This window comes from Saimiri boliviensis, chromosome 2, assembly GCF_048565385.1.
Source record: "Saimiri boliviensis isolate mSaiBol1 chromosome 2, mSaiBol1.pri, whole genome shotgun sequence".
Taxonomy (NCBI): domain Eukaryota; kingdom Metazoa; phylum Chordata; class Mammalia; order Primates; family Cebidae; genus Saimiri; species Saimiri boliviensis.
This window is the reverse complement of record NC_133450.1, coordinates 132362640-132387173: the sequence shown is the minus strand read 5'-3', so window position 1 is coordinate 132387173 and position 24534 is coordinate 132362640. Positions and strand designations below refer to the sequence as shown.

The following is a 24534-nucleotide window of genomic DNA, read 5'->3' as shown; positions in this document are numbered from 1 at the left end:
CCGCAGCCGGCAGGGCGGGCACCCCCCCCTTACCATGTTACTGCGGTTTGGTCCTGGCCTCTCTCCATCTAACCGGGTTGGCATTTTCAAGCCACCATATTTCTTCCAATATGTCCAACAAGATGCGCAGAGACGACACTGCATGTTAGGGGGACCCCAAGAATACCACTGGTAAGACTGTGTGGCTACGGACAACAAAGTTGGAAATAGACGGATTCTTAAGCAGAACCAGCGATGTCAGAGGATTCCCCACCACCCCCACGCCCGCCATCCCCACCGCCAGGCATCCCACACACATCCCTGAGGCCTTCCCAACCACACCCATGGGACGCAGCCCCCACTGTCCGTGGGCCTCTCCCAGGCCGGGCCATACTGGAGCCCTCAGGGCCAGCACAGGCACCACAGCCCACCAGGTGGGCGTGGGGTGCCCCCGGCCTCCCAGGGCACTTACTGTAACAGCTCTCGCAGGCCCGGCCAGCCCCAGGGCTCTGGCCCGGCGCACCCGTGCCATTCACCACGCCGGCCTTGACGTTGTTGACGCTGATTTGGTTCGGATTTGGCTTGTTACTTAGAGAAGGAAAGGAGGGAGGAAGGAGTTGCAGGCGCACAAGCCTCGAGGGCCCATCTGCCGAGCACACACCGCGGCTGACCGCCCTCGCCCAGAACCACGTCCTCGAAACACTCGCCCCTAGCAGGGATCTTCCTTTCTCCCCTTTCAGTTCCTGGAAGTAGCCCCTGCTGAGGTCTGAGCCTCTCTCCAGGCCCCTGAGCTCCTCCCCAGCATGGAGCCCAGCTCAGGAACTGAACCCTGGCGGTGTGTGTTGGAATCCGAATGCCCCCTTACTGACCAGGAGTCCAGGACAATGGAGACATGGCCACTGTGTCTGCAGCCAGAGCTACCCAGCCCCGAGCTACCCTCCTGGGGGCTGCCCCCAGCCTCTGAGTCCGAGCTTCCTTGGGACCTGCCTGGCCCCAGCATGCGGTACCCCAGGGCAGTGAGGACAATGGCTGCGAGGCATACTTACTAGTTGGGAATATAAACTTGTTTTAACTTGCTCTCAGCTTCAGCTGCTTTCAAGCGTTTCTTAAAACAAAAGAGAAGGTCAGAGGTCAGCGGGCCAGGCCCCAGTAGGGACTGCGGTGCAGACAGACTGGAGGCCACGGTGAGGGACACCAATGTCTTCCCAGTGCCGTCTCCCCTGGGGAAGAACTTTGTGAAAAAAGCCCAAGAGAGGGAAGGAGCGGAGCCTCAGACGCCCAGGCGGGGCTACTGCGGGGACACAGCTGAGCCGGGGGCTCTGAAGCCTGCCTTCCCTCCTGCCACAGCACTGCACCCCACCTGCTGTGGACAGGATGGGCCCGGGATGTGGATGCGGCAGGCCTGGGTCACTGGGGCAGCGGGCGGGCTCACCTGCTGCACGTATCTGTCGGTGGTCTTCCACATGTAGTAGTACTCGATGATGCTGGTGAGCGACTTCCATGGGAGCTGGCAGGAGGAGGCGTGTCACACAAGCAGGAAGGGGCAGGAGGGAGGCACGTCACCTGGGCAGGGATGGGCTGCGGCCAGAAGGCCATGGAGGGGGCGGGAGGGCTGTGGCGGGAGGCGGGAGGGCAGGGTGTGCATGGTGCCCTGAGGCCAGGCTCCTGGGGCAGGAGGATGCAGAGGGCAGCTGAGAAGCAGGTTCCCCCCACCAGGTGCCAGAGCACTGATGCCAGGGGAAGAGGAGCTGGCACAGGGTCAAGGTCGAGACCCTGCCAAGTGGCACTGACAACCCGGCCTCCAGCTCAGCCTTTTTTTTTCTTTTGAGATGGAGTCTCACTCTGTCGCCCAGGCTGGAGTGCAGTGGTGCAATCTTGGCTTACTGTAACCACCGTCTCCCGGATTCAAGTGATTCTCTAGCCCCGGCCTCCTCGGTAACTGGGACTAAAGGTGCCCACCATCACACCTGGCTAATTTTTGTATTTTTAGTAGAGATGGGATTTCACCATGCTGGCCAGGCTGGTCTCCAACTCCTGACCTTGTGATCCGCCTACCTCAGCCTCCTCAAGTGCTGGGATTACAGGTGTCAGCCACTGTGCCCGGCCATCTCAGCCATTTCTTAAAGTTGTACTTTATCTTCTCCATACTCTGAATTTCTTAAAACACTCCTTTTCTGGGTTAGAGTTTAACCTGGCTGGGTGCCATTGCTCACGCCTGCAATCCCAGCACTTTGGGAGGCCAAAGTGGGTGACTCGCTTGAGCCCAGGAGTTCAAAACCAGTCTGGGTAACATGGCAAAACCTCGTCTCCACAAAAATTTTACAATGAGGCAGGAGAACTGAGGCTACAGTGAGCTGTGACTGAGCCACTACACTCCAGCCTGGGTGACAGAGCAGGAACCTGCCTCGGAAAGAGTTTAACTCAGCGAGGTGCAGTCACTCATGCCTGTACTCGCAGCACTTTGGGAGGCCGAGGCGGGTGGATCACGAGGTCAAGAATCCAAGGCCAGCCTGGCCAAGATGGTGAAAGTCAGTCTCTATTAAAAATACAAAAAACATCAGCTGGGCATGGTGGTGCATGCCTGTAATCCTAGCTACTCAGGAGGCTGAGGCCAAGAGCTGCTTAAACCTGGGAGGCGGAGACTGCAGTGAGCTGAGATCGTGCCACTGCACTCCAGCCTGGGCGACAGAGTAAGACACTGTCTCATAAAAAAAATAAAAAGTTTAACTTTACGACTTCCTTCTTCCATCTCTGTTCTATATCCTGCTTGAGCTTCACTGCTCGTGTTCATGTGCTTTTCTGCTTTTGTACACAGCGGCGTATACAGCCAAGAAGGTCCTTTTCGTGCCTCCTTGGCTATAATCCCAACAATTTCAGATTGGCAGTGTCTTCACCAAGATTATTCTCTAATTTTCTGCTATTGTGTTCTGGGGTTTTATCTTAAGCTTTTAGAATGTCACCTTTTAACATGTAAGAGCTTGAGTTTTTCTTTTTCTTTCTTTTTTTTGAGATGGGGTCTCACTCTCGCCCAGGCTGGAGTGCAAGGGCATGATTTCGGCTCACTGCAACCTCCACCTCCCAGATTCAAGCGATTCTCCTGCCTCAGCCTCCTGAGTAGCTGGGATTACAGGTGCTCACCACCATGGCCGGCTCATTTTTGTATTTTTAGTAAACCGGGTTTCACCATATTGGCCAGGCTGGTCTCAAACTCCTGACCTTGTGATTCACCCACCTTGGCCTCCCAAAGTGCTGGGATTACAGGCGTGAGCACCGCGCCCGGCCCTAGGGTTTGAGTTTTTTGAGTCCAGCCCTGGAGTCTGAGGGTCTCACCTGTAAAGTTCTTGCTTCTCTGGTATTTACCAACTTGATCAAGGTAACTGACCTTCCACATACACAGACAACCAAGTGTGCTCTGTGGCTGGGATTTCTCTAAATAACCTGTCTTATTAAATAGGGTTCATATCTTTCCTCAGCCTGGTCTACTGCATCTGCCAGGAAGGAGAGGAGGGCCAGCTGCCTCCACACGGCCCCCAAGCTGCGGCCTCCCAACCCCATGCCTAGACACAGCCCCTCAGGCCCAGCCTCGCAGCTCTGAGCCTGGACATGGCTCCCCAGCCCAGCCTCCCAACCCCGCACCCAGACACCATTCCCCAGCCCCAGCCTCCCGACCCCGCACCCGGACACGGCCCCCCAGCCCCAGCCTCCCGACCCCGCACCCGGACATGGCCCCCCAGCCCCAGTCTCCCGACCCCGCACCTGGACACGGCTCCCCAGCCCCAGCCTCCCGACCCTGCACCCAGACACCATTCCCCAGCCCCAGCCTCCCGACCCCGCACCTGGACACAGCTCCCGAGCCCCAGCCTCCAGACCCCACACCCAGACACCATTCCCCAGCCCCAGCCTCCCGACCCCGCACCCGGACACGGCCCCCTAGCCCCAGCCTCCCAACCCCACACCCAGACATAGCCTCCAGCCCCAGCCTCCCAACCCCGCACCCGGACACAGCCCCCCAGCCCCAGCCTCCCGACCCCGAACCTGGACACGGACCCCCAGCTCCAGCCTCCCGACCCCACAGCCAGACATAGGCCCCAGCCCCAGCCTCCCGACCCCTAACCTGGACACGGACCCCCAGCCCCAGCCTCCCGACCCCACACCCAGACATAGGCCCCAGCCCCAGCCTCTCAAGTGCTGCCTCGGGAGGGAACCACGTGCAACAGGGTGCCCCTCAAATTCTGCCCTGGTCTGAGCCTAGTTGGCGAATTTTGTTTCTAGACCTCATCCTCTTGTCTGAAAAAGCTCTGCTCTTCTCGGTTTGCTTTCAAGCCTGGAGAGATCTATATCTGCTTTACAGAGGCTGCTGGCCCCAGGGACAATCAGGGATTCCTCCCGCCTGGCAAGCTCACCCCTCGGCCAGACACCCCCACACCAAGCTGCAGCAGGGCCTCCTCGAGAGCCTCACACTGGCCCTTCAGGTCCAGACGCCCTACCCACCCCTGTGCTGTTTCTTCAGAATTCAATCGCTTCTGCGGCCTCTGCTACGCTGGTTTGAGTGCTGCTGCTGCTTGATGGTGCCTTTCATCAGATACCAGCAACCCCACCGTGGCCCAGCCTCTCTGGAGGCTCCTCCCTGCCCTGGCACAGGCCCCACCTCCCCAGGGCTGGCGGTCTGGGGCCCCATCACCTTTATGTGGCTGTGCTCCTCTCTCTGGGGGCCCACTGGATGCTCTTCTAACAGATTAGTTTAAAAGCATTTTTTTTCTTTTTTTGAGACATTCTCGCTCTGTCGTCAAGCTGAAGTGCAGTGAAGCCATCTCGGCTCACTGCAACCTCTGCCTCCCGGGTTCAAGCAGTTCTCTGCCTCAGCCTCCTGGGTAGCTGGGATTACAGGCGCACGCCACCATGGCTGGCTAATTTTTTGTATTTTTAGTAGAGATGGGGTTTCACCATCTTGGCCAGGCTGGCCTTGAACTCCTGACCTCGTGATCCACCAGCCTCGGCCTCCCTAAGTGGTAGGACAACAGGCATGGGCCACCGTACCGGCCGGTTTGAAAGTATTTTAGGGGAGCTGACAGCGGGAGGGTGGGGAGTCCTGAGGTAGAGGTACAGGGAGGGCAAGACCCCGCACCATGAAGAACCTCTTGGCCTGTTGCTGGGCCAAACTCACATGAGACGGAGAACAAGGACATGAGGAAAGAGAGGTTCAGCTTAGTCAAAAACAAAGCAAAACCTACTCAAGAGGTTGAGGCAGGAGAATTGCTGGAACCCAGGAGGCGGAGGTTGCAGTGAGCACAGATTACGCCACTGCACTCCAGCCTGAGCACAGAGCGAGACTCTGTCTTAAACAAAAACAAAAACACAGCAAGACCAAGCCTGGGGCTGGAGCGGCTGGCAAGGGAGGGAAGATCTCGGTGAGGACCTCTGGCCTCTGCCCTCCCCCCGACCGACTCCGCCCCCCAGGCTGACACTCATCCTCATTGTGCAGGGGTGGCGGCCGTGCGGCCCTCTATGCCCAGGCCCCGCTGGCGCCCCCATGCCTGCCTGCTGAGCGCACACATGGCCTCCTGGGCTGAGCCACAGTGTGACAGGAGAGACTATGGTGGCCGAGTGCAGCCGAAATGGAACTTGCCCAGCTCCACACAGGGCATCAGGGTGCAGGATGGGCTCCCTCGACGCACGCCCCGCAGCCCACCAGGAGACGGGCATAGCCAGCCACTCCGGTTGCCACTATCAATACTCACAAAATCTTGCTGAATGTCCGTGAAATCCTTCCCATATTTTTCCAGGGCCTCCTCGAAAAGGTTGGCCTCTGATGCCGACCACTCCTCCATCTCATCTCTGCAGAGCACGGGCCCGCCCTGGGGCACCAGTGCCGAGATGGCCTTGGAGATGTCATAGATGTTCTTGTGCAGCGTGTCCATGGCGTGGAACTGTGGCAGGAGAGAGCGGGGTCACCTGGGCTCCCGTGGCGTGCACTCCCGCCACTGCCTCAAGGGGCTGGATCCCCTGCGGCCCTGGCAGCCCCTCCTGCACCCTCTGCACAAGCTGGCCGAGCTTGGGGTGGATAGGAAAGGCCAGTCCAGGTGGAACAGCACCTCTGCAGGGGCCCTAAATGCCTGGGGCAGGGACAGGCCCAGGCAGGAAGAGGCGCGCAGCCACCTTGGGCCGTGGGTCGCCCCAGGTCCCAGCCCTCGGCCCACTTACCAGGGTGATGTCTCGGGAGGCGGCAGCGGCGCTCATGTGCAGGCTGGGCTGCCGGACGGAGCTGCTGCAGTCCAGGGCCCGTGCAAAGGTGCCCACAGAGCTAGGGAGAGGAGACACGCCAAGTGCTGGCCCGACAGGCAGGGGCTTCACCCACGCACCCTACTCCCCAGGCGCAGGGGACCAGGGGCCATGGGCAGCAGCCCACAGGCGGTGTGGACGCCTGTGTCCCAGGGCCCAGCACCCACCCAGGAACCACGCGCATTAGACTGCAGGCGTCCCGATAGATTGGAGCCACCTCGGGCTTCTTTGGGGTTTTCTCTACCTCCCAGGCTGCTGGCAGGGAAGGCGCATGCATGGTCCTCTCTAGGCCTCGGCCTTTGCCCCGACCCAGGGTTCTGCTCCCTGACCAGGCCCAGCCCACTTGCTCCCAGTGGCCCACAGGCCGCCCTTCTAGTTAATGAAAGGCCTGGGCTGAGCACTCCAGAGCCTCTCTGGAAACTGCTGGGGGGGTCTCAGGGCTGCAGCCTGTGGGCTTCCTGTTGGGATACAGGATCCAAGACCCCCACGTCCCCGACACCCACCACAGGGCAGGGAGAATGGGGGCTCCAGGCACCACCCCTGCTGGTCTTGCCAGGAGCAGGACTCACCGGGCCACCACCAGGAACTGGTCGATCTGCTTGTCTGTGAGTGGGTTGTGCGCCTCCCACACCTTGGTCTCCAGCTTGGACTGGTCTCGGCCATCCTCCTCGCCTACAGGGAGGAAGTGTGACCTTTCCAGTATGCCGGGTGGCGCCCCTCCTCCCTGGGTGCAGGGAGCTGCTGGGAGGGGGAGGGGGAAGGGCTGCAGGGCACGGTAGGTGAGGCCAGGGTGTGAGGCTGGGTGGAGGCTGTTGCACGCACAGGTATACGCACGCACACTCGGCACACGGTAGCCTCCCAACCCAGGGATGGGGTGCACACCTGAGGGGCCTCCCAGCCCTCCCAGAATGCAGGGCTCCAAGAACCAGGGCCACGAGACATGGGAGGGTTGGTTTGTAAACTTAAATCAAGCTTTTTATTTTTATCTGTTTATTTATTTATTTTTATTTTATTTTATTTGAGACGAAGTTTCCCTCTTGTTACTCAGGCTGGAGTGCAATGGCGCCATCTCGGCTCACCACAACCTCCGCCTCCTGGGTTCAAGCAATTCTCCTGCCTCAGCCTCCTAACTAGCTGGTACTACAGGCATGCGCCACCATGCCCAGCTAATATTTTGGATTTTTAGTAGAGACAGGGTTTCACCATGTTGACCAGGATGGTCTCGATCTCTTGACCTCGTGATCCACCTGCCTCGGCCTCCCAAAGTGCTGGGATTATAGGCGTGAGCCACCGCGCCCAGCCTGTTTATTTTTGAGACGAGGTCTCGCTCTGTCACCCAGGCTGGAGTGCACTGTAGTGATCTCAGCTCACTGCAACCTCCACCTATTGGGTTCAAGCGATTCTCCTGCCTCAGCCTCCCGAGTAGCTGGGACCACAGGTGCTGACAGCACACCTGGCTAGTTTTTGTATTTTCAGTAGAGACAGGGTTTCATCATGTTGCCTAGGCTGGTCTTGAACTCCTGACCTCAGGTGATTCACCTCCTCAGCCTCCCAAAGTGCTGGGATCACAAGTGTGAGCCACGGCACCAGGCCCAAACTTTTTATTTTGAGATACTCAAAATAAAAATTCACCTGCTGTTACAAGAGGGTCCTGCCACTTCACAGCAGTGGTGGAGCACCCCCAGGACCTCCTGGAGCACAGGCTCCCTCCCAGCCCCTCTTCAACCTGACAGGCTGTGGGGCAGCCGCTGCTAAGCCCGGCACAGCCAGAGTGAGGGGCGGGGGGCTCGGGGGCCACCGGCTGTTTCCTGTCTTCTGGGAGCTGGGACGATGAGAAACCCAAGGCTGGTGAAGAGGCCACGTGACACCAGCAACTGGTCAGGGCGGGAGGGCTCTGATGAAACAGGCTTTTACTCGCAAAGAACAAGACCATGGTGTCGGAAGACACCCCCAGGAGAATGTGGCTGAGTGTGGCCCAGCCTGACTCAGGGGGAGGACCTGGAGAATGAGCGCCACGACTGTCCTCGGCTCCCACGATTGTCCTCTGCCCGATTCTCCGGCTGGAGCCACCTCCATGGATCAGTGCAGCGGGCCAGGCTCAGGCTCCGCCAGCAGCTCCCAATCAGGACTACCGAGGGCAGGGCCGCCTTCCACTGGGGCGCCTGCTCCAGGTACAGCATGGAGGAAGCTCTTGAGGCTAGGACAGGGCTGGACTCGGTCAAAAGTCCCGAAGAAAACACTATTTCTCGATAAGGGGCACTGGCTCCCACACCCTGCCCCGAGGGCCGGGCGTCCTGGGCCATGTGTCCGGGGAGGGTCAGGCCTTTCGGCCTCTAGAAAACAATGCCTGGCCAAACTCAGAGGACAGCGGCGGCCAGACTCGGGATGGGGTCAGCCAGGGAAGTGCGGTGCTGCAGAGGGAGGGGTTGCTGCACGACCTGGAACTGAAGGGCCTGGGGCTGTGGGACCAGCAAGGTGGGCTGGGGGTCTCCAGCCTGGGGTGGACTCCTCATCCTGGCTCAGGGGTACCCTGGGGAAGCCGGGGCCCAGCTCCCCAACTGCCAAGCAGCTGAGCCTTGGAGTGAGCCCGCAGGCCATGGGGCTCGGCCTGTCCTCACCGCTGATGACAGTCACACTCCCTTTGACATTTCACTCACTAAAGGAAGGTGCACAATGAGTGTGCAATTTTCTAACGCTCAAGAGGGACACAGCCTCCAGGAGGTATGGAGGGCTCTGAAAGCCCCGGCCCGGCCCTTCAGCAGCTGTTGAGAGCTCTGCCCCTTGTACCAGTGGCCCACAAGCCAAGGAACAGCAGGGCAGCGGGGAAGGCAGTGTGGGTGGGGAGGCCAGCTCTGTGGCTGGCTCAGGCTGGGGGATCCTCAGCCCCATCGCTCCAGCCCCTGCAGAGCTCCACCAGGTCTCTCCAGGCTGGATCTCAGCCCAGTGTGCATGGGAGGATGGGGGCGCCTCACAGCCCATTCTCCCGCCAGGCTGAAGGCCAGGCTGGGACTGGAGGCATGGAGGCGCCAGGTGAGGCCTCTGACCTGAGGCGGCTCCTCACTCTCCGGCCCTCAAGTGATCTGCGCTCTCACCTGTCTCCCAGCCATGGATGCTGCCTTTCCACTGGGGCGTGGCTGCCAGGCCTTCACCCTTGGCTAGGTCAGAAGGACAGGACAGCCCCGGGCTGAGAGACCCAGAAATAACAGTAAGGCACCCTGAAGGCCACGGCCCAGGCCCAGCACAGCACAGCAGCCTCCGCAGGCTCAGACCCACCCTATAGAGGGACCCAGCCTGGAAAGCAGACCCAAGGAGAGATGCAGAACAAAACACACCAACAAGGAACCAGGTGGCCGTCAAATGAAATAAAGCCTGTGGCAGGCCGGGCTGGGTGCTTAGCAAAACTGTAACAGCCTCAGAGAGGTGAGAAGTTACGTCCACGAAAAGAAGCCAGGAAACACGAAGAAAGTGAGCTCAGGCTAGGCGCAGTGGCTCATGCCTATAACCCCAGCACTTTGGGAGGCCAAGGCGGGCGAATCATGAGGTCAGGAGATCGAGACCAGCCTGGCCAACATGGTGAAACCCTGTCTCTACTAAAAATGCAAAAAATTAGCCAGGTATGGTGGCATGCACCTGTAGTCCCAGCTACTCGGGAGGCTGAAGCAGGAGAATCGCCTGAACACAGGATAATCACTTGAAGCAGGAGGCGGAGGTTGCAGTGAGCTGAGGTGGTGCCACCACACTCCAGCCTGGGCGACAGAGCCATACTCCTCTCAAAAAAAGAAAGCTCACAGGAGAGATGGGGTGGCAGAAGGTGCTAGACCATGATACCAAGGAAAAGTGGGGCCAAATGGGACATGAGGAGACGGAGGGAGGACGCCTGGAGGCCAGGTCCCCACCAGCACCCTGCCAGCCTCTGGCCCAACACCTGTCCCCCTGAGTCCAAGAAGGAACAGAGAGCGTGCAGGCCTGAGGTCCCCACATCTGAGGCTGAAAGTCCCCTTCGGACACCTGCCACAAGTCCCGGAGACCCAGGGCTTACCCAGGCCGGTTACTCCCTGACCCTACTGATGGACACTGTCCATAAGGAAGACAGAGACCCTCCACAGTCACGTGGCTGGCAAGGGCTCCAGAGTCCAAGGCTCATCATAAGAACATTCCAGAAAGATGGAAGAGAGAGAAGCCAGGACCCCAGGTCGACACCTGAGCAGAGCAGACGTGAGCACGCTATGGCAACAGGACACAGAGAGGCTGTGAGGGAGCAGTAACCCCGCATGCCAGCCACGTGCTGGGCTGCCAGCCCGACTCCGGTGGTTAAACACGGAGCATGATTTTTCACACCACAGGCTCAGCCACGTGGGGCTGGCTGGGGGATGAGGTGGGACAGCTGGCCCTCCCAGACACTGTCTTTAGGACAGAGGGGTCCACTGAACTGCTGTGGCACCAGAGGCAGCTGCTGGGCGATCACAGCCCCCCAATTCTGGCCTGAGGGCCCAAATCTAGACCCAGGCGTCGATGTGCCCTGTGTGCCCGGAGAGAGGTGGGGGTCTTTCCCCAGGCCCAGAACCTCCCAGAGTAGAAACGCTGGCAATGCAGCAGCCCCGTGAGTCCAGTGCTGGGACCCACAGGTGCCTGAAGAAGGCGGCATCCCAGCAACTGTGAGGCGCACCAGCACCTCACGTACGACCAACAAAAACATGAAACAGCCCCGGCTACCCAGGAGGCTGAGGCTTGAGGATCGCTGGAGCCCAGGACTTCACGTCCAGCCTGGGCAACACAGCAAGACCCGCTCTCAAAACAAACCGAAAAAGGAAAACCCCGTGATCATGACGGCAAGAAGCAAAGCTGCAAGTCCCTGCTGACCCTCGGGGGCAGAGCCTGGGTCTAGAGGGCAGCCTCGCAGCCCTGCCCAGCAGGGAGATGAGGGACAGGGTAGAGAAGGGTACACAGGGAGCCCCAGGACTTCCCCCCAGGGCTGCCGAAGCACCCGGCAGATGGAAGCCACCTGCATCAGGGGTGACGGGAGCTCCACAGCCACCACAGGCATCAAGGGCGGGGCACCCACAGGTAAGACACAAAACGCAGGTAGATTCATCTAGAAGAAAATTTCTGGAGACAAAAAAACTTTAAGAAAGTAATGAGGCGGGTGCAATGGCTCACGCCTGTCATCCCAGTACTTTGGGAGGCTGAGGCAAGCAGATAATTTGAGGTCAGGGGTTTTAGATGAAGCTGGGTAACACTGCAAAACCCTGTTTCTACTAAAAATACAAAAAAAAAAAAAAATAGCAGGGTGTGGTGGTATGTGCCTGCAGTCCCAGCTGTAAGAGAGGCTGAGGTGGGAGCATCATCCACGCCTGCAGTGAGCTGAGATCGCACCACTGCACTCCAGCCTGGGTAACACAGCCAGACCTCGTCAAAAAAAAAAGTAATGAAAACTAACTGCCAAGGCCGGGCACAGTGGCTCACACCTGTAATCCCAGCACTTTGGAAGGCTGAGGCGGGTGGATCACCTGAGGTCAGGGGTTCGAGATCAACCTGGCCAACATGGTGAAACCCTGTCTCTACTAAAAATACAAAAATTATCTGGGCGTGCTGGTGGGCACACATAATCCCAGCTACTCAGGAGGCTGAGGCAGGAGAATCACTTGAACCCAGGAAGTGGAGGTTACAGTGAGCAGAGATTGTGCCACTACACTCCTGCCCGGGTGACAGAGCAAGACTCCATCTGAAAAAAAAAGAAAAAAGAACTGCCAAAAGAAAGGAAACCGGGTCTCCTGGTGCAGGGACAGCTGAGCCCGCATGCTGCTTGGGGCTCTCCCAGAACCCCAGCACCACCAGGAGTGGGTGGGGAAGGCTCCAGGACACCAGCCCACACATACCACCCGCGTAGACAGAGCCCAGGCCTCCAGGCCTGCACCTGTCACCTCCAGGCACACACGAGTCCCTGCCATGGCGGCTGTGTCCCAGCACCTCTCACCCAGTATCACCTGGCGGTGCAGGACAGGAAGGAAGGCACGTACCCAGGGCGGCCCACCCCTACCTTCTTTTAACAAGTCGGTGATGTCCGCCTGGTACCGGTTTCCTACTCGAATCTCTCCTTTATCCGCCAGCAGGGTCTTCTGCTGTGGGTCATAGACTAGAGAATAGAAGAAGAAATCCTGGAAAACAACACAGGAGACAGAGAGGCATCAGCGAGGCCGGGGCCGCTGGGAAAAGTGTTGCCCAGAGCTCCTGCAGGGTGACACGGGCACAGGAGCCCCCACAGCTCTCAACATGCCCGGGAGGAGCCTACAGTGGGGCCACAAGGGTCGCCGGAGGGATGCACTTGCCCTGTGACCCTGCATGGGGGAGACATACTGAGGGCCAGCAGGGGTGGCGGCCTCTGAGCAGCTGCAGGGGTGGGGCTGGGCTCCACGAACCCTTACCAGGACAGATGGAACAGGACTGCGGCACAAAAACCATGACTGACTTTCCTTTCGGAGACAAGGTCTCGCTCTGTTGCCCAGGCTGGAGTGCAGCCTCTGCCTCCTGGGTACAAGTGATCCTCCCACCTCAGCCTCCCAAGTAGTTGGCACTACAGGTGTGCTCCACACCCAGCTACAAAACCATTCCTATCAGCAGCAGCAGCGTGAAACTCCAACTGATCTAAGGTGCTTAAGAGCAACGAAAATCAGGAGCTCTGGGCACGACCTTTGAGGAGTGGAAACCACTGGAGAGCTAGGGATAAATCCAGACCCAGCTACGAGGCCATCCGGACCCAGCACCACTGGCCACCACCCATGCGGCAGGCGCAGCCCTTCCCGCCAGCGCTCGATCTCAGGTCACCTGACACCAGGGCCCCAGGGCTCCCTCTGGGATGGAATCTGCAGGACGTAGCCTTTGCCGGCCTTCTGCTGTCTGGCGCTGCGTGTACTGCACTGGGCGGGTCTGATGATTTTTAAAGCAGGCCTGTCCAGCTCTGGCCCTGGAGCCCCATCCCGAGCACTTGGCCTCGGCATGTACCTGGCGCCCACTCCCCCTCCCGTTTCTAGGTCGTCTTCTCCAGCCCTTACCTGCTTTCCCCCTTTCCTATTCTGAAAGCTACTCTGAGTCTTTTCTTTCAAGAGCCACCTTTAAAGTCCAGGGTGACACCTGCTCCACATGTGACCAGGAGCCACGCTGCTCGGCCTTCATCCTCTTGAATGGACACGGCTCTCCAGAGGCCAGCTGCCAGGCTCAGCCTCAGCTCCCACCCTGCCTGGATCTTTTTTGTTTTTCTGAGTGAGCATCTTGCTCTGTCACCCAGGCGGGGGTGCAGTGGTACCATCATGACTCACTGTGGCCTCCACCTCCTGACTCAAGGGATCCTCTCAGCTCAGCCTCCTGAGCAGCTGGGACAACAGTGAGTGCACGCCACCATGCTGACGATTTTTTTTTTTCACTTTTGTAGAGGTGAGGTCTCGCTATGTTGCCCAGGCTGTTTGTTCTTCAACTCCAGAGTTCAAGTGATTCCCCAGCCTTGGCCTCCCAAAGTACTGGGATTACAGGGATGAGTAATTACACAGTGCCCAGCCTATTTCTTTACATTAATAAACACACGTGGTTTCTGTTTGGTGCTGGACCGCCCTGCTGGCGAGGCCTGCGTGTGTCTGCAACTGCTGTTTCCGCACTCCCGTGTGGCTGTAACGTGGGCCTGTGTTTATCAGGACTTCATCAGTCAGGAGGGTTATCTGGGGCGAGGCAGGGGCACGATCATGCAAGGGCCAGTGGCACCCCCCGGGGCCTGTTACATTAAATTCCCACCTTGGAGCTGCTCAGAAACCCCCGGTAAGAAAAAGGGAGGAAGTGGCCAGACGCAATGGTTCCCACCTATAATCCCAGCACTTTGGGAGGCCAAGGCGGGCAGATGACCTGAGATCAGGAGTTCAAGACCAGCCTAGCTAACATGATAAAACCCCATTTCTACTAAAAATACAAAAAATTAGCCAGGCACAGTGGCACACGCCTGTAATCCCCACTACTAGGGAGGCTGAGGCAGGAGAATCACCTGAACTTGAGGACCAGAGGTTGGAGTGGGCCAAGATCGCACCATTGCACTTCAGCCTGGGCAACAAGAGTGAAACTCTGTCTCAAAAAAGATAAAAAGGCGGCATGGAGCAGCAGGAGGTTTTGGGGTGCCCGGCAGCTGAATGCGGAGCCTGTTTTGTCCCAGGGCGGGAGTCGACCAGGCCTTTTCTAGGGCAGACACAGTGCAGACAGGTTTGTCACCGCACCTGCCGCTCCGTCAGGGGCCTTTTTTTGCGAACAAACATTTTCCGTGTCCAGATACATTTCTGCAGTCTCACTCTCTCTGTGTGGCTTTGTCACCAGTGGAAACATTCCACAGTGGAAACATTCACGGCGACTCCACAGCCTCCCTCCCGCCCAGCAGGTGGCTTCCTGGTTGCGGCTCAGCCTCCAGGGAAGCTGGTCCAGCAGCCTGAGAGGGTTTGGGCCAGCCTATGCTCCAGGCACATGTCAGGACCCCCAGCCGGGCCCTGCCTGCTCATGATCCTGTGCTAGGGCCTGGGGCACGACCACAGCTCCAGCTGAGCCACTGTTGCCCTTCGTGCCTGCTTCCAGGCTGTGCGGTGGGAATGGGGACCGGGGCCACACGGGTAGTTTGGGGCCGAGCTTGGGCCACACTGTGGCCATCTGGATCCTTCAGACCCCGTTGCAGAGCACCGATGGCCACAGCAGAGAGACGAGCCCCCCTAGAATGGGCAGGGTGGAGGCATCATCCGGCAACCCGCGTCTGAGCTGCCTGGACACGCTGAGGGTGTTCGGGCCACAAGGCTCTGGCCAGATGGCAGCAGAGTCCACAGGAGGCCGAGTCCCAGGCCTGCAGATGCACCCACCCCTTGCCAGGTGTCTCCTGCAACTGTGACAGGAGCTCCGGGAAACTGACAGGCTCTAGACGCTTCCCCCCACGTGGTCTCGGAAAACCCAGCCCTCCCGTTAGCTGCTTCTCACAGCAGCCCTGGTGCCCCCGAGCGCCGCCAGGCAACACTGCTCCCCAGGGATGTGTGGCATTGCCTGGAGACGATGTTTAGCTGCCACGACTTCGGGGATGCCATGAGGTGGGTAACTGCATAATCACAGATGACCCCCAGATAAGAACGGCCTGCCCCAGAGGCCAGCAGTGCCCAGGCCATGCCTGCAGCCCCAGGGGCACCTCAGGCCGGCGATGGAAGTGGCCTAGGAGGACTCTGCCCACTACCCACGGAGACCAGCCAAGGCTCCTGCGAAGACCTGGGTGGCCCCTGCCCCCTCCACACCCTCCCCAGGGGGACCTCCCCTCATCAGTTACCCGGGAGGCAGGGGAAAGAGGGGAGAGCCCCATGCTCCTGGCCCAGGACTCTGGACGTAGAGGGTAGGGGCAGCTGCACGTTAATACACCTGGAAGTGACAGTCAGGACACAATCCCTGCTTCCCCCCAGAACAGCCTGGGCATAGAGCCAGGAGGGAAATGTGTCCCTGTTGCCCAGGCCAGCAGAGGACACAGGCAGAGGAAACAGGGTCCGGGGCTGCTGAGCAGACCAGGCTGGGCTGGGCCTCACCTCCCGCTCCAGGTAGGACTTCAGCGATTCGGTCTCGTTGAGCAGGGTGACGCTGCACTTGCCCCTGGAAGAGAAGGACGGGCAGGCTGGAGGGCGAGGGAAGCCCGAGGGGCCGGGGCGGGAGCTGCCGGGGGCTACCTGATGTGCGTGGCGGGCAGGGACTCCAGCTGCCTGGAGAGGAACAGCTCCCGGTGCCGAAGCTGGTGCTTCAGTTTCTCTGGCAGGTCCATCATTTCCGGATTCTCCATTTCCTCTTCTATTTCCCCTAAAGGACAAGAAGCCCCGTCAGCACCATGGCAGACACGCCGCCAGACCAAGGCCCAACCACCAGCGCCAACACTTGGAGGCCCAGTCCCAGCAGGCGCCTCCTCCTGCCAGACACTGTCCTGCTGTCCCCACCCCATGGCGGCCCAGTGGCTCCTTGGCAGGTGCCCCTGCAGACACTCTGGTGCCCACGTGCCCTTTGAGTCCAGGCATCCTGAAGGCCCAGGTTCCCCAGGGCATGAAGACGGGAGGAGGAGGGACAGCCAGGTCCGGGCCAGCCCCATAAGCAGCCGGCGAGAGCGAGAGCAAGAGGAGCGGGTAGCCGGCGCTGCCAAGTGCCCAGGCCAGGAGGGCGAGGGGCAGCACCCTCCATCCATCCCTGTCTTGTGCCAGACAGCCCCACACAGCCCACCACAGACCTCCCGCACCAGCAGGACACCCTCGGCCGGGGCCGCACCAAGGCTGGGCCGTGGGCCAGACAGAGGGAGGGCCGGCTGGGCGCGGGGGCAGGCATGCAGGCGGCCCATCCAAACTCTGTCCCTCAGCAGCACTGCCGCCCCCAGCCCAGGGACACAGACAGGAGGACACCCTCCTCGCGGAGGCCGGCTCTTACCTTCCTCGCCGTTGTCCGCCCCCGGTCCGGCCTTATAGCAGACTGACAGGGCTATATAACAGACAGACAGCACCCGGCAGCAGGGTCAGCGCAGCACCGTGGCTGCTCCCTGCCCAGGGCCCGGACCGAGGGCTGTGCCGCCAGGGGACAGGGCAGAGCGGGGGCCACAGGCCTCCCAGTGGGGCCTGAAGACCACCCGGTGGAAGATGACCTGGGCCTAAACGCCCCCTACTTCGGCCGCCCACCCACTGATGCCCAAGCCTCTTTGAGCAGAACCTGGGCAAGCCTGGCAGCAGAGGGCCCTGCCCAGCGACCACCCCTGCCACCACGCCAGCGGGGCTTCCCAGAACAGACTGTCCAGGCAAGGCTGGGGCCAGGTGTGGGCCAGCTGCATGGGGATTCCTGCCCTGTGCTAGGAACCCAGGTAGGGTTCTTATAACAGGAAAAATGGGAGCGTGCAGGGGTGCTCCCGGCTGTCCCCTCCCACACCCAGCACCCTGCCGGCCAGACCGGACCACAGCCAGCCGGAATGCTCACTCTCTGCTGCCCCCTGGTGGTACCCGTGGGAAGTCCTGGCTCCTCTGGGCGCCCCCAGGCACCCGCAGCTGAGACTTAAGGCTGGGAGCGGCCATGCTGGGCCTGTTTTGGGTCAGCCCTACCTAGGCCTCAGGAGCCCAGGGTGTCTGCCCTGCTAAGCCTCACCTCCTCCCAGTCCATACAACAGGGCAAGGCTGACCAGGACAGCCCCAGTCCCAGGCCAACACACCTCATTCACGCTCACTCCTGGGGACCCACGAGCAAACTGCACCCTGAACTCAGACATCACTAGGGCCAGAGGCTGGCTTTGGGTCACACCTGCCCTATGCCAGGCCTCAATGGAGCACTGGCCCAGTCTAGACAGATACCCACAGCGGCTCTAAGACCCCCACCTCACCAGCACCCCCATCAGCAGAACAGGGCTCCGGGGTGCAGCCTGTCACAGCTGTGGTTCCTGCCTCAGGGCTGGCCAGAGCTGCAGTAAGGTGGACCTATAGCTCCCAGGAGACCCCCAACAGGCAAAAACAGCCAGGCAGGAGGTGGGGCTGGCTAGTGCGCCCTAAATCCCACACTAAGCCCTCCCCTGGACCCCGGATACACCAGAGCATGAGGCCTGGGGCACAGCAGCCCCAGGCTCAGGGCTAGATCGGGCTCTGCCCTCACACCCACTCTTGGCTGGAGTCTCCTGGGCCCCTACGCCCCACTCTGGGAGACTACGAGGAGGGACATTCCCCTCTGCCTGTCATTCAGCCTTGAGAAAGGCCTCAGGCTCACAGGCTCTGCCAAGGTGGGGGCTTCTCTGCCGCAGGGGCTGCAGTGCAGCCTGGCAGGTGTCTACCCTCCAGCCTGAGGCCTGCGCTGTGGCAGGGGGGGCGGCCCAGCAGGGACTGGGTGCAGGCAGCAACGTGGGAAAGCCAGAGGCCTCCCAGAGTGTCCTCACACCTGTCCCTGGGGGCAGCCAGGGGCCTCACCCCGGCTACAGCTCATGGAGGAGCAGGAGAAACACACAGGTGGACACGGCCTGGGGGGTGTGGGCCCTGCAGAGTCATCTCGACGCCCAGCCGCTACTCTGAGTGTCTGTGCTCCAAACCCCTGGACCAGCGCAGACCTGTCACCCCTAACAGGAGTGTTGCCGCTCCCTGCGCTGGGCTCTCTGTTCGAAGGGGTCGCCCACGCAGCTTTCCAGGAAGCCCCGACTGAAGGGACTGCGCTGGGCTCCTCAGGGGGCCGGTGCTCAGGCTGGGACACTGCCCTCTGCCCAGTCCCACAGCCCCAGCAAGGCCCTTCTAGAAAGCCTGCCTGTGACTCCTCCCAATCACTTTATGTCTAGAGTCCCCTTCTGGGGCCCTCCCAGCAAAAGGCTGTCCTCTGGGGCATCTGAGAGCAGAACCTCAGCCCAGGGGGCCCCAGTACCCTCAAAGCCACCGATGCAGGCTCTCTGGAGCAGGGACACTGTGCCCCAGGTGCCAGAGGACAGGGCGTGGATCCGCTCTGGGCCAGCCACAAACATGCCCAACTCAGCGGTGGCGCCTGACTCCCCAGGCCACACAGACAGGCAGGGCCACATTGTGGCTGCGCAGCCTGCTTCTCCAGTGAGCTGGCCCACTCCCTATAGCGCCGAAAGGCCAGCCCCCGACACGCAGAGCCAATGGCTGTGCCCGCTGGTGCCCAACACCTGCAGAGCCAGCAGCCGCTCCGGACACCCTCCAGAGTGTGCAGCTTGGGGACCTGCAACACCCCAGCAACACACCAGCTCTCTTCCGTGGTGCCAGGAGGCCACTGAGTGCAGGGGTGGAATATACAAGCTTTGAGGTCAGAGGTCAAGGGTCACCTCACTTGGAATGCTCCCCACTCTGAGCAGAGACCCAGCAGGTTCCAGTTCCTCACGAAGCCAGAGAAAGCCCGTGGTCAAGTGGCAACTCCCTTTGGGCCAGCCACATGCCCTGCAACCCAGCCCAGCTGCACTGGCCCAGGGCAGCCCACATCCGCATCCTCTAGGTGCTGAGGAAAGGTCCCAGCTGTCTGGTGGGCAAGGCAGTGGGGACATACCAGGGGCACCTTCCTTCCATAAGCGCCTGCCTGGCCAAATCCCAGCAAAGGCTCAGGAACAAGGCACTGGGGCCTGGACCGTCTGCCTTTCCCGAAGCCCCTTCCAAGGCAGGAGGAGGTCACCTGGACTGGCCTCCTGCCTCTCACCCACAGCACTGGGAGGGGGCAGAAGATGCCAGGGGCCTCCCACCCGACCCACCGCCACTCCATGGTCCCCGGACCACACCCTGTTAAGGGTCGTGGGAGGCTACAGGTGGGACCTTGGCCCACCCCAGCAACATGGGTGCCCAGGCAGTCACATGCCACACCTACTGGGACATGTCACCCTGTGGCCCATAGCCTCAGCCTGGCTCAGATCCCACCCCGCTGATGCGTCAGAGCAGAAGCCAGGAACACCCCTCACGCCTGCCCCACCCACAGCTGCGGGACCCTCAGTGAGGCACCCCTCCAGAAAACACACCCACTGTGTCTGGTGCAGGTGGGCCCAGTCCGACAGGCCCTGTGTCAGGAGCGAGTGGAGGGTGTGGGGGGCCTCCTGGCTCCTGGCTCTGAAGTCGGCGTTCCCCGGCACAGGAGACCCCACCACCTGTGGGCGCCTATTCCTAGGGGAGAAGCTGACCCCTGAAGGCTGAGGGCATTCCCATGGCGGCTTCCTCCCGTGGGCTGTGCTGGCCACAGCAGCCCCTCCCAGCCAGTTTACTGAACTTGGGTTTGAACTGTAGAGAATACATGATTTTCTGAAAATGCTACACAGAATGCCAACAGAAGCCAAGCTCAACTAAAAGGAGAGGCACCTGGGCAGGTGCAGGCAGCAGGGTCCCACCAGCCTGAAAGTCTCCAGGTCGTCATAAAAGAAAAAAAGAAGCCACAATCAATGATGCCCACACCAAGCCACAACCCATGCCAAGCTCACAGAGGATGCCAGTGAGAATCAGGCGGCTCCAGCCCCCAAGGAAACAGAGCCAGGACACCCCCACCCACCGTAGGGGGGAGAAAAGGAGAGGCCAGAGAGCCGGGCAGAGGGTGGCCCCGTGAGGCCAGGACCCCGGGGACGAAGGACCTTGCCAGCTCTCCCCGCTGACCCTCCCACCAGGCGGGCACCCCAGGGAGGCCGGACTCACTTGCGTGCTTGTCGGCCAGGGCGATGAGCGTGCTGGAGATGTCCCGCCTCCGGTAGAAGCACACCACCTTGGCCTCCACGTTCCCATTGGCCGTCTGTAACAGCAAGGCAGGGGTGTCTGAGGAACGCGACCAAACCAGGGCTGTACAGCTCCCAGTCGTGCTCCAAGGCCGGCCCCTGCCATCCTGGGCCGGCATCTGTAACCACACTGCCCCTCTGGACCCCAGGAGGGCACTTCACAGAGGGAGCAAATCCTGCAGCTCTGGGTACCCGTGGCGTCTCTCCCGGGGAGAAGGCAGGTATGTGCACCCAACCTCCACCCATGTCTCCAGCCTCCCTCCTGTCCAGACCCTCGTGTACCACCTGAGAACACCAGGGTCCCAGCGAGGAAATGGCCCCACCTCGCTGGGCAGGACCACAGTTGGCTCCTGGGAGCCTACACCCACCTATCCCAGCCCCTCTCAGGTGAGCACGGAGCTGTGCAGCCGGCAGGGCCCCAGCGGGGAATACAGCATGGACCTCCAGCACCTCCAGGCCACAGCAGGGGACGAGGCATAGACCTCCAGTCCCCCTAGGCCCCAGCACAGAATAAAGCATGGACCTCCAGTGCCCCCAGGCCCCAGAAGGCAACGAAGCATGGACCTCCAGTGCCCCCAGGCCCCAGAGGGGGACAAGGAATGGACCTCCAGTCCCCCTAGGCCCCAGAAGGCAACGAAGCATGGACCTCCAGTGCCCCCAGACCCCAGAGGGGGACGAGGCATGAACCTCCAGTCCCCCTAGGCCCCAGAAGGCAACGAAGCATGGACCTTCAGTCCCCCTAGGCCCCAGTGGGGAATAAAGCATGGACCTCCAGTGCCCCCAGGCCCCGCTGACCTAGGAGCGTCCTCAGAACAGCTCTGACCACAACTCAGCCAAATGCTGCTTGGCCTCGCCCGGGCATGGGGCCAGCCCTCCCATCGCCCTCCCAGAGCAGCCACGGCCTGTGCGTCTACCACAGCTCCTAGGGGCACTCCCACCTGGGCTGGCTGGCAAATGTCTCCAAGTGAAGACTACTGTAAAATGCCACCACGGAACGAGTTTCTATAACATCTATAATATTGCAAGGATCATGCTATAATTCTAAACACTGTGCAAATGTTTAATGGACTACCATTTATAATTTTTTTTTTTTTTTTGAGACGGAGTTTCACTCTGTCACCAGACTGAAGTACAGTGGCGTGATCTCAGCTCACTGCAACTTCCGCCTCCTGGGTTCAAGCAATTATCCCGCCTCAGCCTCTTGAGTAGCTGAGACTAGAGGCGTGTGCCACCACACCTAGCTAATTTTTGTATTTTTAGTAGAGACAGGGTTTCACCATGTTGGCCAGGATGGTCTCGATATCTGGACCTGGTGATCCACCTGCCTCAGCTTCCCACATGGCTGGGATTACAGGCATGAGCTGGTGCACCCGGTCAACTAGCTAATTTTAAAATTTTTTGTAGAGATGGAGTTTTGCCTCATTGCTCAGGCTAATCTTGAACTCCTGGACTCAAGCAATCTGCCCACCTTGGCCTTCCAAAGTGCTGGGATTACAGGCGTGAGACATGGCACCTGGCCACTTTTCTTATAGATAATTTTGTTTGTTACAAATGGGCTGGGTGGTTCACTCCCAGGAGTTTGAGACCAGCCTGGGCAACATGGTAAAACCCCATCTCTACAATATGTTTAAAAAAAATTAAGCAGATGCAGTGGTGTGTGCCTGTAGTCCCAGCCACTAGGGAGGCTGAGGTGAGAGGATCACTTGAGCCCGGGAAGTCAAGGCTGCAGTGAGTTGAGATCGTTCCACTGCACTCCAGCCTGAGCAAGACAGCAAGACCTTGTTGAAAGAGAAGGAAGGAATGGAGGGAGGGATGGAGGGAGAAAAGTGCTCAGTGGCTCTGAGGAGCCTGCCTGGGAGCAGGGCGTCCCCCAGGGTGGAATTCTGGTGCTTGGGATGCGTCTCCTCTGCCCTTCCGACCTGTATCTGCTCACTATGGTGGTATGAACCCTGGGACCACCACGCTCTCCTTTAAGTCATAATCCAACATGGCCTGACCCTCCTGTGGTCAGGCTGTCCCTGCTCTGGCCTCCATGTTCTTGCTCTGCTGGCTCTTGTGTCCCAGTGATGTGCTCCACCACAGCAGGGAGACACCCACATTTTATCACAGTGATACTCAGACCATGCAATGTCAAAGCAAGCCGTGGCCACTGCAAAGACACGACTGCAGCTCCCCACCCGGCAGCCGCACCGCAGGGCCAGGCTCTTCCGCATTCGGGTTCCCAGCAGCTTGGCGCCTCAAGCCAGGCTCCCATCCACTTGCCCTGATAGGAGCCGTTCCCTTCCGGAGCTCTGCTGCTGAGCGCTTTAGGGAAGAATTGGTGATGATTCCTTGAAAAACTAGGCAAGTGGAAAAAATGAGACGGTTATGAACCTCAGGAAGCAAAGTTGTTCAAGGAAAGAAAAGGAAGAATGTCCCCGTGTGGCCTCAGCGCCTTTCCCTGTTTATGCAGCAGAACGAACCCTAAACAGACCCAGTCCACACAGCCATGCTGGCAGGCAGGGTGCCTGTGGGGATGGGAGCCTGGCCTGAGGCGCCAAGCTGCTGGGAACCCCAACTGCCGACTGCACTTCAGCATGGCCCGTGACCTGGGCCGGGGCCGGGGCTTCTCAGGCCACCCAGTCCAGCTGGTGCCTTCCAGGCAGTGCCCGCACCTGCCAGCAGTGCCTCCTCTCCCACCTTCCTTGCCCTGTGGGTGCAGAGCTCCGGCACCCCTTTCCTGTTATTTGAGGGGGCATTTGGGCCAGGGAACAGAAGGGAGGTCTGTACTCAACCAGCTGCGAAACCCTGGAAGCCCCACCCAGAGCTCCTTGGCTTAGAGGGCACTGGCCGCTGGGTGGCAGGCCTGTGGACTTCTCCACGTGTTGAGGTCTGGCTCAGCTGCCCTGCCTGAACTGCTCGAGAGCGTGGTGGTGCCCCTCACAGGCTGGAGCGGCGCCCAGAGACAGGCAAGCATCCGGCCGTGTGGCCCTGGCCCCGAGGAGGAGGAGGGCGTCCAGGACCAAAGGGCCGCCTCTGGGTCTCTCTGATGCTGTGTCTGTAACTGAACATCGTCAAGGGTGGGAAGCCAGACCCTGCCTGTGCACGCCTGCAACCTGCTGTCTGCGCATGCAAGCCAGAGAGGGGGCTCCAGGGAACCCTACCAGAGGTGGCACTCGGCCCAGCACCCAGACAGGCACCGCAGCCTCCCACCCCAGGCTGCCTGCCAGCTGGGCATGTGGGGCCAGCAGTGCCGCCTGCCGGCCACCATCCACTGCACAGACCCAGGAGAGACACCAGGCCTCCTCAAGCCATGCTTCAACCTCCCTCTGTGCCTCAGTTTCCCTACAGTTCACATGCTGTGATGCATAAAGTGACTGTTCCCTGCACTCAGGAGGCTCAGCCACAGGAGCGGCACCCTGTTCCAGCAGCACCCAGAGTCCAGGAAGCCTTGCCCTGCAGATGGGCAGTGAGGTGGGATCAGAGGACACCCAGGTCGTCGCCCGTGCCTCCAACAAACAGGCCTGGCCCTCAGGCCTCCCAGGAAACTGTGGGGGAGCAGGTGCCACCCCCCATGCTCCTTGGCCCCAGGTGGTGGCAGATGCAGCAGGGAACGGCCCTCCACGAACACAGCCAGGGAAGCCCAGAGCCCAGCATGGCTACGTCAGAGGCGGCATGCTGACCTTCCCCACCCTGTCCCCTCTGATCCCAAGAATCCCGCGCCAGCACTGCCACCAAGCCTGAGGTCCAGGAAGGCAGCTTCTCACAGGAGAGCCTGCAGCATCCAGCATGGAACACCAAGGGCCCTAGTGCTCCAGGCCTGCGGAGTGGGCAGGGCTCCTAGGAGAAGGCAGCCGTCGGGCCACTGGCTCCAGGGTTTCAGGAGCTCGGGAGCACTGCAGGCAGGCACAGAGAGGTTTGTGAAGCACCCAGCCCCACCCCATGCTCTGCAAAACCATGTGTCCACTGGTGGGCACCAACCTGCCCTCCCTCAACACCCTCAGGAAGTCCCTAACCAGGAGAAGAAGAGAGGCCAGGGACTCACCCGCCAACCCAGAGGA

General features: G+C 60.2%; 1 protein-coding gene across 5 annotated transcripts in view; it reads right to left on the bottom strand.

The window, feature by feature from the left end:
• Nucleotides 1-24534, bottom strand: part of MTA1 (metastasis associated 1) — a 58843-nt gene that overhangs the window by 6000 nt on the left and 28309 nt on the right. For 3 of the 5 annotated variants that reach the window (XM_074394397.1, XM_074394396.1, XM_039462945.2), the window contains exons 3-14: nt 20418-20511; nt 16711-16761; nt 15972-16098; nt 15834-15897; nt 12296-12413; nt 6828-6930; nt 6181-6280; nt 5718-5906; nt 1412-1486; nt 1026-1084; nt 452-567; nt 34-185 (exon numbers count right to left, since the gene is read on the bottom strand). In XM_074394397.1, the coding sequence (XP_074250498.1) occupies nt 34-185; nt 452-567; nt 1026-1084; nt 1412-1486; nt 5718-5906; nt 6181-6280; nt 6828-6930; nt 12296-12413; nt 15834-15897; nt 15972-16081 (1086 nt within the window). In that variant the 5' untranslated portion in view covers nt 16082-16098; nt 16711-16761; nt 20418-20511. The remainder of the gene's footprint in view (nt 1-33; nt 186-451; nt 568-1025; nt 1085-1411; nt 1487-5717; nt 5907-6180; nt 6281-6827; nt 6931-12295; nt 12414-15833; nt 15898-15971; nt 16099-16710; nt 16762-20417; nt 20512-24534) is intronic. The other 2 variants (XM_074394398.1, XM_074394395.1) reach the window with 2 other exon arrangements.